This window comes from Columba livia, chromosome 7 (genome assembly GCF_036013475.1).
Source record: "Columba livia isolate bColLiv1 breed racing homer chromosome 7, bColLiv1.pat.W.v2, whole genome shotgun sequence".
In the NCBI taxonomy this organism is placed as follows: domain Eukaryota; kingdom Metazoa; phylum Chordata; class Aves; order Columbiformes; family Columbidae; genus Columba; species Columba livia.
This window is the reverse complement of record NC_088608.1, coordinates 25,717,468-25,734,156: the sequence shown is the minus strand read 5'-3', so window position 1 is coordinate 25,734,156 and position 16,689 is coordinate 25,717,468. Positions and strand designations below refer to the sequence as shown.

Below are 16,689 nucleotides of genomic sequence, written 5' to 3'. Positions count from 1 at the left end.
GGTGCCGGAGAACCGGTGCCGGAGCAGCGAGAGGAGCGGGAAGGATGAAGCCGGCGCGGCAGAGAGCCCTGGAGGGCAGCGCCCGTCCTCGGCCACGACGGGCCGCACCGCAGGGTGCCCCGTACCTACCGGGCCGGCTTCTCCACGGCCTCGCCTGTCCCCTCGCCCAGCGCCGCCTGGGGAGGAACAAGCTCCCCGCGCCGGGCTCCAAACCCCTCTGTCCGACTGCTTGCCGCTTATCTATCTACTTTTCTGTTTACCGGCAATTTGTTGACTATTTTGTTCTGGAGGAAGCTGACAGTACTGAACACACGCAAGGGCACACGAGCATCCCAAAGCTGTCACCGCTCCCCGGGATCGAGCTCTCAGCCAGGGCCCTCCTCCGGGTATTTTTGTCGGTTGTTTCCCCAGCGTCCCGCACTCCCGCGTGTATTCCCAAGTCAGTCCCATCCCAACATGAGTGACAGTAACTAAGGCAGGGCTGGCCCAGCCCCAGCCCCCACCCGCGCCCTCAAAACCTGTTCAAACCTCCCTGGTTCTAAAATGCCTTCCCTTCAGCAGCGCGGCAGCCCCAGCAGCGCCCCGTTAACGGTGTCGCGCTCCCGAGGGGGCGGCCGGCCCGGCGGGACGCCCTGCCCAGCCTCCCGGGACACCGGCATCCTCCCGGCCCCTGCCTCGGGGGCACCTCTACGGGCACAGAAGGGGCTCGCCGCGGGCAAGGGCTGCCGGTAGGCGGGTCGGCACCGGCGCTGCTCTTGGTCGTGTCCCAGGGAAGGGCGGCAGCCGCCGGTGACCCGCTCCAGCCCCGCTCATCCCGGCCGGCGGCACACGCCGCGCTGCGGCCCCTCGCTTCGCACGGAGAACCGGCCAGCTTGAAAATAACAAAAACGCAGCCGCTTGTCCTTCGTATTTTATACCCAGAAGGCAAACATCCCCCGGAGTCCCCTCCTGTCGCCCCCCCAGCCTCAGGGCTATGTAGGTCACGAACAGGAGAGAAACTTCTTAAAAATAACCCGTCCTGGAAAAATATCTTTCGAATCGGTCTTCGCAGGGCGGAATTAGAGGTTTCACATTTAAAACTGCATAAGGCGAAAATAAATGATTTTTTTTCTTTTAATTATTGAATCTCCGGATAATGCATGCCGGTAGCAAAGCTCCCCATGTTATCATGCAAGGGGGATATCTCCCTCGTTAAATCAAGCACATCTCTAAAATTTGGCGGTGTTTGCAAACTCCGCCGAGGCGTTTAAAGACTTTAAAGCCATCGCTCAGCATCTTTCTTTCAAACTCCACGTAACCGCCGGCATTTCCATCAAAAACCCGAGGAAAGCGAAACAGCGTTTGGTCCAGACGGCAGGACACAGGGAGGGGCACAGCGGCTCCGGGACGCCGTTTGCCCCAGCACCGGGGAAAGCCACGAAGGGGACGTTTTGTCTGTGGCGGTGAGGAAACGGGAAGGCCGGGGACAGGGAAGCTCCGGGGTCAGAAGAGCCCGTTAGGGGCTGCGAAGGAGGGGCGGCGGGGCCCGCGGAGGCCGCATCTCGGAACAATGGGAACAATGCGGGTCCGCGGATCGGGGCAGGCCGCCTCCCCGGGCGGCGGCGGGGCGGGCGCGGAGAGGCGCGGAAAGGAGCAGAGACGAGCGGTAGCTGCCCTCCGCCGCCGCCCGGGGGGGCCGCCCGGTGACAGATGGCGGCGCCCGACGGGCCACAAAAGGCGTGGCGGCCCAACGGGCGGGCGCGCGGCCGCATACAAATAAGGGGCGTCACGTGGAAAGGAGGGACACGGCCGCGCCTGACGTGGGCGGCCATATGGCGCGTGCCGCCGGGCGGGGCGGGGCGCGGGGCGGGGCGCAGGCGCGCTGGGCGGTGGCGATCGCCGCCGTGCCCAGGTCCCGGTGCCGGCCCCCCGCCGAGCATCCGCCGCCCCGCTATATAACGGGGGAGCCCGGCGCTGCGCAACCTCGGGAAAAAAAAAAACACGCGCCGCCCTCGGACGGAGAGCCGCGCCGGGGTTATGAGACCGTCACCGCGCAGGACAGGCTGAGCAACGGAGGTAACGGGAAACCGGGTTCCTCCCGCCCCCCGCGGGAGAGGGGTTGTTGGCGACGGCTACCGGGGTGGGAGAGGAGTCTGCGAGGTCGGGGCGGGAGGGACCTGCCTCTACCGGAGCAGCTTCGGTTTATGTTGTCGCTTGCGGTCGTGGGAACGGCGGTCGCTCCTACCGCTGTGTGCAGGCAGCCGTATGAGTGCACACCTGTATCCATCCGTATACGCACACACATATATGTGTGTATACATATATGTATATAAATGTATATATGCGTCCATGCACACATATAAATGTGTGTGAGTACGTCTATACACATACTTATTATATACGTGCTTCCACCTATGCATCTCCTAACTTCCAGCTCACTCTCCTCCGCCGCGGCACCCCACACTCTGGGCCCCAGTAGGCGGGCGGCATTGTTCCTCCCCGCTGTGTCCGGTGCGACTGGGGGACGGTCTCAACACATCACGAAAGGCCTCCGCGGGGCGCCGGGGAACGATGCCCGTCTGCGGCGGCGGGGATGATGGACACGGAAAGCCGGGACCGTTCCCGCACCTGTTACCGCGGGCGGGAGCCGCGGAGCGCCTCCGCTCACCACCTCGCCGCGGGCACCCAGCGACAATCCTGGGGGAGGAGGCGGGACCGAGGAAGCCTCGCCGGGAGGGGATGAGCAGCGTCGGTCGGGGGAGCAGGTGCCTGGTGCCCATCGAAGGGGTGGGGGAGCCCCGCGCAAGGCGGCGGCAAGGAGGAGCAGCAGGGACAGGCGTCACGGGTGGCCATTCGTCCCCGTGGGTGTCTTGTGTGTTCCCCCTCCCCGTCTTTCTCCCTCCGCGCTTCTACAAATATCGGTTTTTTTAAAAAAAAAAAAAACAACAAACAAAACAAAAACCTTTGGTCTGCTTGCGTCGTGTCGCGCGGGCTGTCTCCCGCACACGTAATCTGCTTATATTCCCCGCTAATATCGGCGAGTTACATAATGGCATTTGAACATATGTCAATTTAATAATAAGGAAGGACCGCGGAGACAATTAAAAGTTTGCTCTGGCACCGTGGGGAAGCCTTGGGGGGGGAGCGCGGGCGGCTTCTCCCCGGGGGTTCCTGCGCGGGGCCGCGGCCGCTGGTCCGGGTGCTGATCCGGCTCTTTTCTGTCTTCGCGGAGCAGGTGCCCACCATGACCAAGTCGTACAGCGAGAGCGGGCTGATGGGCGAGCCCCAGCCCCAGGGGCCCCCGAGCTGGACGGACGAGTGCCTCAGCTCCCAGGACGAGGACCACGAGGTGGACAAGAAGGAGGAGGACCTGGAGGGTCTGCACGTCGAGGCCGAGGAGGACTCACTGCGAAACGGCGAGGAGGAAGACGAGGAGGACGACCTGGACGAAGAGGAGGAAGAAGAGGAGGAGGAAGAGGACGACGACCAGAAGCCCAAGAGGCGGGGCCCCAAGAAGAAGAAGATGACCAAGGCGCGCATGGAGCGGTTCAAACTGCGGCGCATGAAGGCCAACGCCCGGGAGCGCAACCGCATGCACGGCCTGAACGCAGCCCTGGACAACCTGCGGAAGGTGGTGCCCTGCTACTCCAAGACGCAGAAGCTCTCCAAGATCGAGACCCTGCGCCTGGCCAAGAACTACATCTGGGCGCTCTCCGAGATCCTGCGCTCGGGCAAGAGCCCTGACCTGGTCTCCTTCGTGCAGACCCTCTGCAAGGGCCTGTCGCAGCCCACCACCAACCTGGTGGCCGGCTGCCTGCAGCTCAACCCACGGACTTTCCTTCCCGAGCAGAGCCAGGAGGTGCCGCCCCACGTGGCGGCGGCCGGCGCCCCCTTCCCGGCGCACCCCTACCCGTACCAGTCTCCCGGGCTGCCCAGCCCGCCCTACGGCACCATGGACAGCTCCCACCTCTTCCACCTCAAGCCGCCGCACGCCTACGGCGCTGCGCTCGAGCCCTTCTTCGACAGCGGCCTGGCCGAGGGCGCCAGCCCCGCCTTCGACGGGCCGCTCAGCCCGCCCCTCAGCGTCAACGGCAACTTCTCCTTCAAGCACGAGCCGGCCGCCGACTTCGACAAGAGCTACGCCTTCACCATGCACTACCCCGCCGCCGCCGCCGCCGCCGCCGCGCTGGCCGCCGCGCCCGCCCACGCCGCCATCTTCCCGGCCGCCGCCTCCCGCTGCGAGATCCCGGTCGACGGCCTGGCCCCCTACGAGGGCCATCCCCACCACGAGCGGGTCCTGAACGCCCAGCTCAACGCCATCTTCCACGACTGAGCCCTCCGCCCGCGGGAGGGGCCGAGAGGAGAGGGGCAGAGCCGAGCCCCGCCGCCCGCCGGCGGCCAGCGCCTTGTTTACAGGGGCAGCCCGGCGGGGCCCGCCGCTGCCTTCGGGAGCCCCCGCGCCCCCGCTCACCTGTCTTGCTTCTGCTCCTCGGAGCGACGCTGTAAATTTGGGGTAGGGGCATTGGGATCGCGTCAATTACCTGATCGGGATAACAAAATCACAAGCAATAATTAGGATCTATGCAATTTTTAAACTAGCGATGGGCCAATTACAAAATATATATGAGATCTATATTTTTCAACCAACGTTTTACTACTTGTTACCTTTCCCATGCTGAATTATTTTGTTGTGATTTTGTACAGAATTTTTAATGACTTTTTATAACGTGAATTTCCTATTTTAAATCATGCAGCTTCATCAATTTTTATACATATTGGAAAGGTAGAATTATATCTAATTTATACAAAATAATTTAACTAATTTAAACCAGCAGAAAAGTGCTTAGAGAAGTTATGTTGCCTTAGCACTTCTTTCCTTTCAAATAGTTGAAGAAGAAAAAAAAATGCACAATCCGGGCAATTTCTTTCCCATGAAAGTATTCTTTTCTTTTTTATTTTCTTGTTGTTTTCTTTTCTTTTCTTTTTCTCCTTTCTCCCCTACAACAAGAACCAGATCCCCTAGGGCACGAGAAGATATAAGAACGAGAGACTTATTTTCTATTAAAACATATCAATTCAACACATTACTTGCACAAACTTGTATATAAAGATTATAAGCAAATGCCAACACCCTTTTTAAATCGAAAGCTGCTTGACTATCACATACAATTTGCACTGTTTCTTTTTAGTCTTTGAACCCTTCGGCATTCCGTGTTTTTTTGAAGAGAACTTGAAGATGTTAATGTTTCCAGGCGGTATAAATGCATGATTTTTATACATATTCACACAATCCGTGGTTGTCATATGCTCATCTTATAAATCGGAACCTAAAACTAATCAGGTTGTTAAAGTCGGGCTATATACCTATTGTAGTCGATTAGTACAGTAGCTTGAAACAAATTCAAACCATTTAATCCGTAATTAGAACAATAGCTCTTGCATGTACAATGCAGTCCAGAATAAGTGCTGTTTGAAATGTAATGCTGGTTCAACTGGAATCAATCTGTACTGTAATTTTGTTTGTAATCCTGTATATTATGGTGTAATGCACACTGGGATTTTAGAAAAACATCCATTCTTTGGCAACAACATAGTATTGAACATTTGGTCGAATGTTGCGTTTCTCCTTAAATGTGATTATTATTTTTTTTCTTAGTGTAAGTAATTCCTATGGGATTATTGTTTTATTCGGATAGCTCATGAAAGGTGCAACATTTATTATTTGTAGAATAAAATCGGACTTAAAAAAAAAGGACACGAATTCTTTACTTATCTCGAGGGGTTGCGGGAAAAGGAGGGGGGTGGCGAATTTTGTTGGTTTGTTTACAGAGGAACTGGCCATTTGCAATTCTGATTTGTTGAATTAGGGAAACGGGCAGAAACGCGGTTCGCCTGGGAGCTGCGGCTACCGGGCTGGGCTGTGCCGGGCGCCTGCTCCCGCTCCGGCAGCCCGCGGCCGGGCAGCCTCAGCCCAGCCTTGCTCAGCCCAGCCCAGCAGCTACCGCCTACCCGCGGGTCTCCCCTCTCAGGCCACGGCGGGAGCACTGGGGGGACCCCCATCCCGCCTCGGCCCGCCGCACCGGCGAGGCTCCCCGCACCGAGCGGCGCACCGGGCAAACGCCGTCTCGGCCCCGGCTTCGCCGGCAGCAGGTGCTCCTTCTCCCGCAAACCAGACCAGGATCCAGCGCTGTCGATTCGCTGTACCCCCTTCCAAACGCGAAACGTGTGTTTCTTTAATCTCTACTGGTAATTCTGGGGCTTAATAAACCCGGAGACACAACCTGCGGGAGAGCAATTCCCCTAATGACCAGGAACGATTATCAACAGGTCTTTGCCTCCGACTCTCAGAATTAGTTTTACGGGGCTCCCTGAAATATCTTATCCGAAGTCTGTCACAACGCAGAAGTATTTCAGAAATATTTCACTTAAACACAGCAGAAAGTGAACAAGCTCTCCTGTGGATGATAGCTTTTTTTTTTTGCTCCTTTTTTTCTTTTTTTTTTTTTCCCAAGAGAAATCAAGCTCTTGACGTCTATTCTAAAGGTGTTTATAGCTACGGAAATCCAACGCGTAAGCGTTGCAAACCCGTGTTGGTTGTGCAGCACCCGTTTCTGCCGGTCTTTTGTGCTAAAAACAGGCTGAAAATTAGTTACGACGCCGGCTGATGCATTTTACAGCACCTTCCTGCATTGTAGTACAGCCCGCAGCTCTGCACTCCAGAACTGTGGCAGAATCTGAAGAAAGCAAGAGGCAACTTTTCAAGCACCCAATTAACCTTTCCCTATCAGTGGCAACACAGCTAAATATAACCTAGGTAACCTGAGGTGGGGAAATGAATGACAATTTTCAGATAAAACCGAAAAACTGACCTAGGCTTGCTTGCCTTTTGGTTATGCACCTTGTTCTTCAATATAAGGATTCTTTTAGTCAGTCGAGGGGCAACTCACATGCCACCATCTTTTATTCAAAGGCAGGCACAGATGTTCCTTCTGCAGGGGAGGTTTTAATTTATGAAAATGATATTGTTTATGCATGAATGCACTCTGCATAACACACAGTACTTCCATCTGATGAGAGAAATACCACAGAACTAGTGCCAATGTCAGGAACATATTCTGCAAATTTAGTTGCTTAAATGTTTAATGAATATTTGGAAGGCATTTCCAAACCACAAGAAACCTTTTCAATTACCTTTTCTTTTTCCATGGTTAATAACAAAATTCAACTCCTCTAGCCAATGCAATTTACTTAAGTGATCTACCTAGGCTATCTGAATGTTTGCTACTGTGATACTTTAGAGAAAATAATATTTTAATGTTATGAGCATCCAAATAAGGAAAATGAATTAGGCATTTTGGTAACTAGAGGCTCCATTTTACAAATCACTTTTGAGTTTTGTTATTTCAATTAGTTTAGAGTTTGCCTTTTTTTTTTTTTTTTTTTTCCTCTTGCCATCCTTATAATATATTGGAGATTTTTTTCCCTTTGGTGCTGCTTCTGATGCCTCTGTGATATTTATTTTCTCTTACTGCTAATATCAAGCAAAATCTTGAAATCTCTGCTCATAACTCCCCCAGAAAGGTCTATCAAGGTCTCTTTCAAAGGAAAGAATTACTCATACTGCTCCTCTGCTATGAACACATTGCTAATTAACTAAAGCTATGGTGGGATTATCTAATTTCCACATGCAGAGGGGTTGAGTCACACACACACTGGGTCAGCCAGCAAAGGCCTAGGACTCTATTTTTATGGCTTGCTGGGACCAGTGACATTTCCCTTCTTCTTTATGCCATACTGGTGCATGCCTGAGAAGACTCCAGTGAAATCTCTCTACAGGTAACAGTCACAACTTGCAGCTTTTCCCTTCTTGGTTTTCTGAAGCGACAGAAGAGGGTCCAGAGGTTGTGGACTCATCATTGCCTGTGCTACAGCCGAGGTCACAGCTATGACAGAGGGGTCTGAAATGGTGGAACTCCAGATCATAGGTGTGTCTGAAAGGCTGAAGCCTCAGGTTTTACCTGGCACAAATAGCATCAACAGCATCAGTCTTTGGCTCAGTGCCTCCAGGAGGCCTTCCCAAGTGAAGGGAAGTAGGTTCAAGGAGAATAAAAATTCCTGAGTTCACCAGAAAACAGAAAGCCTCTTCCTCCAGAAGATAATGTTCCAGAATTTTAATAAACTAGCATTAAAAACCAACATACAATCCCAGATGTAACAGGAATTACTAGAAATAATTCTAAAGTAAGTCTTAAGAGCAAATAAAACAGACCTTTTTCTGTCATCTGTAACAGTAAAAATTCTGGCAATTACTTCAGTATTGTAACTGATGAAAACTGGATCTACCATGACTTTAACAATTGCTTTTGACATATTAAAAATACAATGAGTGTCCTTTAAAAAAAAAAAAAAACAACAACCAAACAACAAAAACCCAACAACAAACCACAAAAAAACACCATAGTACTTCTCTACAAAGAAACATCTTGTGACATAGTTTGAGAAATTACAGAGTTAAATTCCTGTTCTCTTGCCTATATATATATAATCTAAAGAGAGAAAAAAAAAAAAAAGAAAACAAAACCCAAAACAACAAAACCCACCCAGTTCTCACTCATTCCTGTTGAGGAAGAACTTACAGAAATGAAAACCTGGAGTTCTGCCTGGTGCCGTATCAAGGAAAATATGCCAAAATTGGTCTTTGTTTTTATTGACCAAGATGGGTTGTATAGTAATTATTTCAGAAATTATAAATGGTCTACACTATTTTCTTAGCTGAAAATCCCATATTACAAAAAGCCTTAAAAAACATAGTACAGGAATGTGTTGAAACAGTGAGCTAAAGATCTACAAATAGACTGTTCTTTAAATATGTACATAAGTGTTTTTTTAATAATTCATATATGTATTTAACAAACTGTCAGAAGCCATGCAATACAAAATTAAAACTGACAATGCTCTCAAAGCATTCTCTTAAGTATTTAGGTTGCCTACAGGATATGTAAAACACAGAATACCAGCCCTGGCTTTCACTTTCCTAGCTTGTAGTGGTCTGCGGCATAGAGTTAAAAGCATTTTGCTGAAATAAAATAGAAGCAACTAAGATTTACACTATTTGGCAATATTTTGGTGAAAGAAGAGTAGAAAATAAATTCAGAGTAAAACTTTATTATCTTAAAAAGACAGCATGTCAACCTTAATGCAAAGAAAAAATAAAATATCTTTTGGTCAACATATTGTCATTGCATATTCCTTCCTATTATCACATTTTCCTTGATTTTGAATAAGATCAGTTTCAGCTCCTGGTGCTCATAGGAATGACTTCAGCTTCAAACTGTTTTTGCTGCCTTTTATTCCTGCATAATAATCTCACTCATTCTTGTTCTCTTCTTAGCAGAATTTATCCATCTTATCCATCTCCATGAGTTCAGACTTTCTTTTCCTTAACTGCTCTTCTTTCTTTCTCTCTCTCTCTTTTTTTTAATGGTTTCCTTCTTTTCAGATGTATAGAAAGATGTATTGTAATAGCAATGCTCACTTTTATAGACTATTGGTGCCATTTTTCTTCAAAATAATTTATTACTTCACTTATGGTGTAAAAAGTTTGGTGTTCTGCTTGGTGTCTCTTCTTTGAAGTCAAAGAAAAAACAGCACGACAGAGGTGAATTAATACTGAGGACTATAAAATAGTCTTTTCCAGAGTAGCAATGTAAGAAGGGAACATGCTTAGGAGAGCAAATATTTGGGCATGAACAGCTGAAGTAAAATTGACTATACACTAAACCTTCACTGTATAAACAGACACTGTAGCCAGAAAAATATACAAGCCAAGGATACGCTGCCAGTTTCAAAATTCAGATTTCTGCAGAAGCAAATCTCTATTAGCCACTGAAGCAAGCCAGCTAGAAGAAATGGCCTGTTGAATCCTCCAGATTGGACATTAGGCATTTTCCTCACAGCATCCCGTTATCTCTTCTTTTCTTAATTCCCATTCCTTAACTTCAGCATCAGATTATCCATTAATCTCAATCTGGACTTCCCATTTCTTGCCTATTCACCCCATTGCATTTTTTCTTGAGGAGAGTGGATTCATTTTTCAACAGCGTGTTTTGCCTGCTTGCTTTCCTTCACTAAACACTAGCTATACTTCCCTCACTTGCTATTTCTGCTAGAGGTTGTGATATCTCTTCCCTTTCTTGACTTCACAGAATTATATCAGAAAAGATTTCTGAGACTTCCACTACTTTTTAACATGTAGACAACAATAGATTATTTCCTTCATCCAGAGAGAAACACTGAGAGTTAAGGAAAGGCTAGCTCATCTCCTAATTTCCCACTACCTCTTATCCAGGCTCATAGAATGCTCCTGTCTCCTAGTTCAGTTCTCTGTGGTCAGGGGCAGTGCCTTGGCATGGTGCAACTTCTTCTCCAGGTCCAGACTGGCAAGAACAAACTCTGAAAAAAAACAAAACAAAACAAAACAACAAAAACCAACCCCCACAAAAAAAAACACAAGAGAGGATCTCCCCTCCTTCACTCAAGAGCTGTGGTTAACAAGAGATTCTCACCCTGGTATCTGTTTTCATGATACTGCAGTTATACCTGTACCCAGCCATATCATGACCCTCATCACAGATTTGATATCCTTGTTTGGCCTTACACCTGCCTTGATAGTATAGACTTTTCTAGTGGCTGCTGGACTGTCACTGACACTGATTCCTGTCACCAAGCCTAACCTCCTGACTCTGCTTTTCAGCTGGATGTTTGACCTACTTCATTGCAATGGGTTTGTCTAGCTAGGTGGACTCTTAGCTGCACACAGGTCTGCTTGCCTTGGTCAGGTACATAGTGATCTGCCTAACTTGTGGTCACTCTCTGCTCGGCTCCTGTTATAGAACATCCTGCACTTACTGCTCCTTGACAATTCTTTTGTGCTTCTGGCTGCTTAGGCCCTGAGGCCACTACGAAGCCTTAAAAAACCTGACCAGCTCCACCTGCAGCACCGCCCCTCCCACTCCCCCCCCCCCAACCTGTCCCACCCAAGGGCCTGGAGCTCTATTTAAGCTCAGCCAGGGCCATCAGTTCTTCTTTTAGAGATGCTGTGGGATGCTGGTCTCCAGTTTGGCTGTAGCTATGATCTGGCTATGAGTGTTGATAATCTAGGTCTGCAAACCGGTGTCCTGTTCTGGCTTAAGCCCTGCTCATTGCTGTGAGTTTACCTGATGATTTGGGTTCTTGGGGGATCCTAGTGCTCTCCCCTGGACTACTGTGCTCAGGTACCACCAGGTGAATTCTGGCCAGAAAGGTCCCTGCCTTGCTAGCCCTGGGGTTCCCCTTTGCTTCCTGGCCTTTACAGAGTAGCTGGCCCTTGTTGTGCCAACGACTTTGCTTCCCTTTCTGGTGTGCCCCTCACTCCCTCTTTGCCCCTTCTGCTTTAGCTGATCTATTTGTGTAAAACAAACAGAAGATGTCAAGATAATTCCTAGGGCAGCTCCACTGTCTTTTTAAGTAAGTAAAATAGAGTAATATGGGATTAAGACTGTAAAACAGTGCTGAACTATTTTGTGAACTCAGTTCTATGACTTCTTTTTTATTCCTGGTACACTGTAAGAATGCACACTTTTCACACTTCTCACTAGAAAAAGAGAATAGCTATGCCTTGTAGAAAACTGCTAATGAACTAAATGTCCCTGTGCACTACATTTTTAGTCACTCTTAAATTGAAGGAGGTACATTAAATTCAGAGAGTTACTTTATGCATAAAAAAAAACCCTATAAATATCTGCAGAATACTTTTAGAGGTTATCTAAAGAGTTGCAAAATCTAATGTAAGGTATTCTTATGAAATATGTTCTTCAATTTAGTCTTCACGAAGAGGTCAATAGGGTTTCTCTGTGTTCATGTATCTGTTGCCATTGAATCAATATGCATGACAGAACAGGAAAGTAAAACACATTTTAGGTGCTTTGGGTGACTTGCGGTGTCCTCTACATCATCCCTATTCTTTGCACAGCTTACTGTATTTCTAGATGTCCATTGATCATTCTGGAATCACAAGTACCTATATGCTCCACTTTGAAATACTAGCTATGATCAAAGATGTAGAAGAAAGCAAGGCCATTATATGTAGGTTTGGTGATCTATACTGTTTGCCTACTATATGGTTCCTGCTACACGTTTACTTGTTGTCTTATGTCTCTCTTTTTCTTTCTCTAGTATGGGAACATCACACCATACACTCCATGGGATGATCAATACGCACAATCCTTCCTACAAGAAAGGACCAGGAAGTTCTACGTGTGAGTGTTCCAGAAATAGTATGGAAGATGGATAAAATTATATTGCTAGACTATTCAATTTTTTTTTTTTTCCTGAACTCAATGTACAAATCTGAAAGTTGTGATATTTTTTTAAAAGTCTGTTAGACTTGCTTAGATTTTTCTTTTCCCCACTGCCCCCAGGAAAAAGTGTCTAGCTTAGACTTTCAAAGGATTGTGGGGACTGAGGATTTGTGAACAGACTTGTATGTTTGTTCCTCCTGTGGTTTTTGTTACCATACACAGTTATCTTACTATTTGAATCTACTACATTTTGGTATCTTAACAGTCATTGATTTAAAACACCTTTCAAGTAACATCAATAAAAGGGTCTTAAAAGTTTTAATGACATCAGCTGAAAGGTATTACAAGTCTCTTAGGAACTGTAATAGTCTTCCACTCATGGTACTGAATTATTTTATGGTCCTAATACAGTTCTCACCTTATCCTTTCTTGTACCTTATGATAAATTATCTGGTGACAATATATAATATACATACATAGGTTAGGCTAATAAATGGTCTCAGAAACAAACAGAAATGACTACAGGGAATTAGAAAGGGCATACTGCCTCAAAATTGATTCAACTGTATCCAGTTTCATGTTGTGCTTTATCTTCTAGTTAATGATTTAGCTTGCCTTTTGAATGACATCAGTGCAAACACATTAAAGATCACTGATGCCAAATAACAGACATAAGTTTAATTGGTTCATCTAGTGTTGTACCAGAATGATAAATTGGTATGGCAAGTTTGTTTGGCTTGCAGTTATTCCTGCCTTGTCACTCAGTTATCTTCAGGCAAAAAATGTATTTTGCATAAAACTTTCACATTTTACACAATTTCAATTACAGACCGTATTTTTTTTAAATCTGATTATTCTGCAGTCAAGACATTTATATGACAATAAAGAAGATCGAAGGGCCAAAAAATATTGACACAATTGAAGTCAGAATAAACTTATTGACACTAACAACTTTAAGCAAGCGAAAACGTTATGCGGTAATGTTAGGATTCAGAAAGGCAAATTGGTGAGGGCTGCATTTCAGTGAAAGCTGTATCAGTGGCTTGATGCAAATTGAAAAGCACTTACTAGGTTGTGTATTCAACAAATATTCAGAGCATACTTTAAATGTGACAAAGAAATAAATGGAAATAAGTATCAAAAAGCTGTACCCTAGTTACTTTAAGAATATGTGTTAAACCTGTCTCCTTGGCTACATAACTAGGAGCTTGGTACAGGTTCTTATGCAACTATTAGTATTACAGAAGGCAGCTTAATGGTCGTGAAATCATATCTTATCTCATGGACTCTTGGCTGGTTTAATTGCAGACAATCAGATTTCCTTAGCTGTAAAAGCATTTCTCTTCTAAAGAGACAAACATCACAATAAGAGCTGTGGATATTTTGACATGCACTCTGAAATGTAGTTTGTATCAGTCTGCAAAAGGCAGTTTTTATAATTTATTGCTTTATTTATCAGAGAGATACTGCATATTTGTCTTATTACAAATAATGAAGATAAAATTACTAAACTGCTCATTTACGAATGTCCTTTTCATGCACTAATAAGCCACCAGGACATTATACAACTCACCTGAAAAAACTATTCCTGTGTTCCTTCAAGTGAAGCGCTAACAGGCTAAGGAACACCTTGGAGTTGATGCTGTAGCTCTAATGTGATTGTCATCAGCGAATCTTACAGCACATGTGAGTAAAGCTGTCATACCTCCAAACAGTTTACAGACTGGGAGCCAAGAAGTGTCTCCCTCCTCTGTGTTCAAGCTTTGAGGGTGAGGGATGACTATGCCACATCCTCAGTAAACTTTCTGCATCGGCCCACTTGACACAGAATCGGTTGTTGTATGAGTTTATGTTGGATTCTGAGTCCATGTGTTCCTCAGTTGTTATGAAGAATATGTATGATTGTGATACTTCCACCTAGGTTTATGATAATACTGTTCTGCAGGATGAATGTCAACATGTGATTTATCTTAAGGCTAAGCCACAGACACAACCTGCAAAAGACTTGACCTTTTAGTATGAAAGGGCTATTGTAACTTCATGTCATACTTTTCCAAAGCTGAATAATTGTAATATTTTAGTGACAACAGGAAAATGGAAGACATATGGGAGTCTGACGAAGAAAATGAACTTCTGTAGCTAGAGAATTCCTTCATTGCACTCCCTGGGGAAGTACTCAGAGTAACTCCGGAGAACAAACCCTTCTCACGCCAGACAGCCTTTTGGCTATTGTCACTGCGCTCCGGTCACCCCAGAGCTCGGTCCCCCGAGCCGGGTGCCGGGCTGGTGCCGACACCCGCGGCCGGCTGGGCGGCACCCGGCGGAGCCCTGCCGCGCCGATGGCAGCGAAGGGCTCGCCCGCAGCGGCACAAGGAGAGGTTTTCCCCAGACGCGGCTCAGCGCGGCCCGGACGGGCTGACGCGCTCCTCTCCCTCCGCTCCCGCGAGGGAACGGGCGGACCAGCGGGCACTGTCGGTCGCGGACGCGCCTGCGAGCCCGGGACGGGCTCCGTTCCGCCGGCCCCTGGGCGGCCGCGGCTCCGCCCGCGGGGCGGGGCGGGCGCTGCCTTGGCAGCAGCCGGGACGCCGCCAGCGGCCGGTGTGCGGGGCTGCGGTGCTGCCGCCATGCTGGGCGCCGCGGGTTCCGCTGTCAGCCCGCAGCGACGGGCCCGGCCCGAGCGCGCGGCCGGCGGCCCGGCCCCGCGGGAGCAGCGCGCGGCGGCCGTTGGCACCGCTCGCGCTCGCTCCTCAGCGGCGGCAGCGGAGGAGCGGCGGCGGAGGGTGGCCCCGCTGGCGGCCGCCCCGCCGGCCGAGGCGGGGGAGGAGCCGCTCCTCAGGGGCATCTTCGAGATCAGCAAGAGGAGCTGCGACGTGGTGCTGAGCGCCCGGCGGCTCCGCTGGAGCCCCATCTTGCCCGAGAGCCCTGCAGGTGGGACGGGCCGGGGCGTGGCGTGGCGAGGCAGGGCGGGGGGATGTCCGGCGCGGAGACCGGGGCCGGACCGCATCTGGCAGCGGTCGTGGGGCCGCCCGGGGCGAGTCGGTCTGCCCGCGGCGCTGCGGGGGAACGGCGAGCTGCGGCCGGGGCCTCTTGGTGTGGGGCCATGCCCAGTCGCCTTAAAACGGGATTATAGTGAAGTAGTTCAAGTCAGTGGTGTCAGACGTGTCTCTTCCCTTCAAGGTTACGCCGGGGATTTAAAAAAAAAAAAAAAAAAAAAAGTTCATAATGCAATGAGCGTCTTCTATTTGAACCATCTCTTCCAGGAAAGAGCCCTTAACTTCTTGGCGGGTGATATGAAAAGGACAAAATGTAAGAGATGGTATTTTATGTCTTCTTAGCACTGGGTGGAACAGTAAGAGGATTTGATTTTGTTTCTGCTGCATCAGCTTTTCTCTGTTGATTCTCTCTGATAGGAACATAAACTAGAGTGCGTATAGGTGGGTATGATTTTGTGAGACATGCCAGAGTTTTGTGATGAGGCTTCTGTAACAGGTTGTCATTACTCTATGTTTTCCAAAGAAGCAACAGATTATGAGAAAGTGTTGTTGCAAAGGATTTGATCATGTGAAACAAATTATGCACAAAAGTTTTAGAAGAATAGGGATGCTCCTTAAACTTATCAAAGCTTTTTTTCCTCCCCCTCTCTTTTTTTTTTTTTTTTTTTTTCCTCCTAGAAACTGTGGAAACATAAACTTTCAAAACTACTTAGAAACTCTTATAAGTGCTTGTTTACTGCCTTGACCTCCCAGTGCTTATGTAAAGGAGAAATCAAAGTTGTGTTCAGGAATGCAGAGTTTCCAGACAGCACAGTTGCCTTCTGGTATGGTGCAGTTTACTCGTTAGGTCTAAAATACCAGTTTAACTTTAGTATTATTTTGGACAGAACTTAGTACTTCATGTAGGTGACATCCAACAGCCATAAACTTGGTGTACAGAGAAACAAATTTTCATCCACAGACCAGTTTTTCTATGTTATAATAATCTGTTCCTCTTCAAGGTAGCCTGTATGCTGCAGGGGCTTGAGAATGGTGGAGATGCGTGGGACTCCAGTGCTGCTGCTGCAGAGAAATAATCAGATGGTCACAGCTGAAGTTGTTATGCTTCATTTCATGAAACCATGTTGACATACCAGAGCTACTGAAATCAAATTGATATGGTGCCATGCACAGCTATTGACTCTTATCTTCCTAATAGTGTAACAGTGTTAGTGCAGTGTTGTGCTCAAACTTAGCTACTGGCTTTTCAGCAGGACCATTGAGTTCTGATGATAGCCGCACTGATGTGCATATGATAATTCCTCTTGTGGAGCCAGTCTGGGTGCCTTAGTAATGCTGTTACACAATGCTGTAGCCTCTCTTCCTTCCCTTTTGGGATT

The 16,689-nt window shown here is 48.1% G+C and overlaps 2 protein-coding genes across 6 annotated transcripts in view; both read left to right on the top strand.

Moving 5' to 3' along the window:
- Positions 1 to 1,919: 1,919 nt before the first annotated feature.
- NEUROD1 (neuronal differentiation 1) lies at positions 1,920 to 5,731 on the top strand. The gene is made up of 2 exons (XM_065068901.1): positions 1,920 to 2,055; positions 3,215 to 5,731. The coding sequence occupies exon 2, from the start codon at positions 3,224 to 3,226 to the stop codon at positions 4,310 to 4,312; it is 1,089 nt and encodes a 362-aa protein (XP_064924973.1). The 5' UTR covers positions 1,920 to 2,055; positions 3,215 to 3,223; the 3' UTR covers positions 4,313 to 5,731.
- A 9,155-nt stretch (positions 5,732 to 14,886) lies between these two features.
- Positions 14,887 to 16,689, top strand: part of CERKL (ceramide kinase like) — a 68,548-nt gene continuing 66,745 nt past the window's right edge. For 2 of the 5 annotated variants that reach the window (XM_065068896.1, XM_065068895.1), the window contains exon 1: positions 14,890 to 15,245. In XM_065068896.1, coding sequence (XP_064924968.1) covers positions 14,942 to 15,245 — 304 coding nt within the window. In that variant the 5' untranslated portion in view covers positions 14,890 to 14,941. Of the gene's footprint in view, positions 15,246 to 15,311; positions 15,624 to 16,689 lie in introns of those variants that run through there. The other 3 variants (XM_065068900.1, XM_065068897.1, XM_065068898.1) reach the window with 3 other exon arrangements.

What these genes read in the sequence shown, in the direction of transcription:
- NEUROD1 (XM_065068901.1), top strand. Translation starts at nt 3,224, where the DNA reads ATGACCAAGTCGTACAGCGAGAGCGGGCTGATGGGCGAGCCCCAGCCC.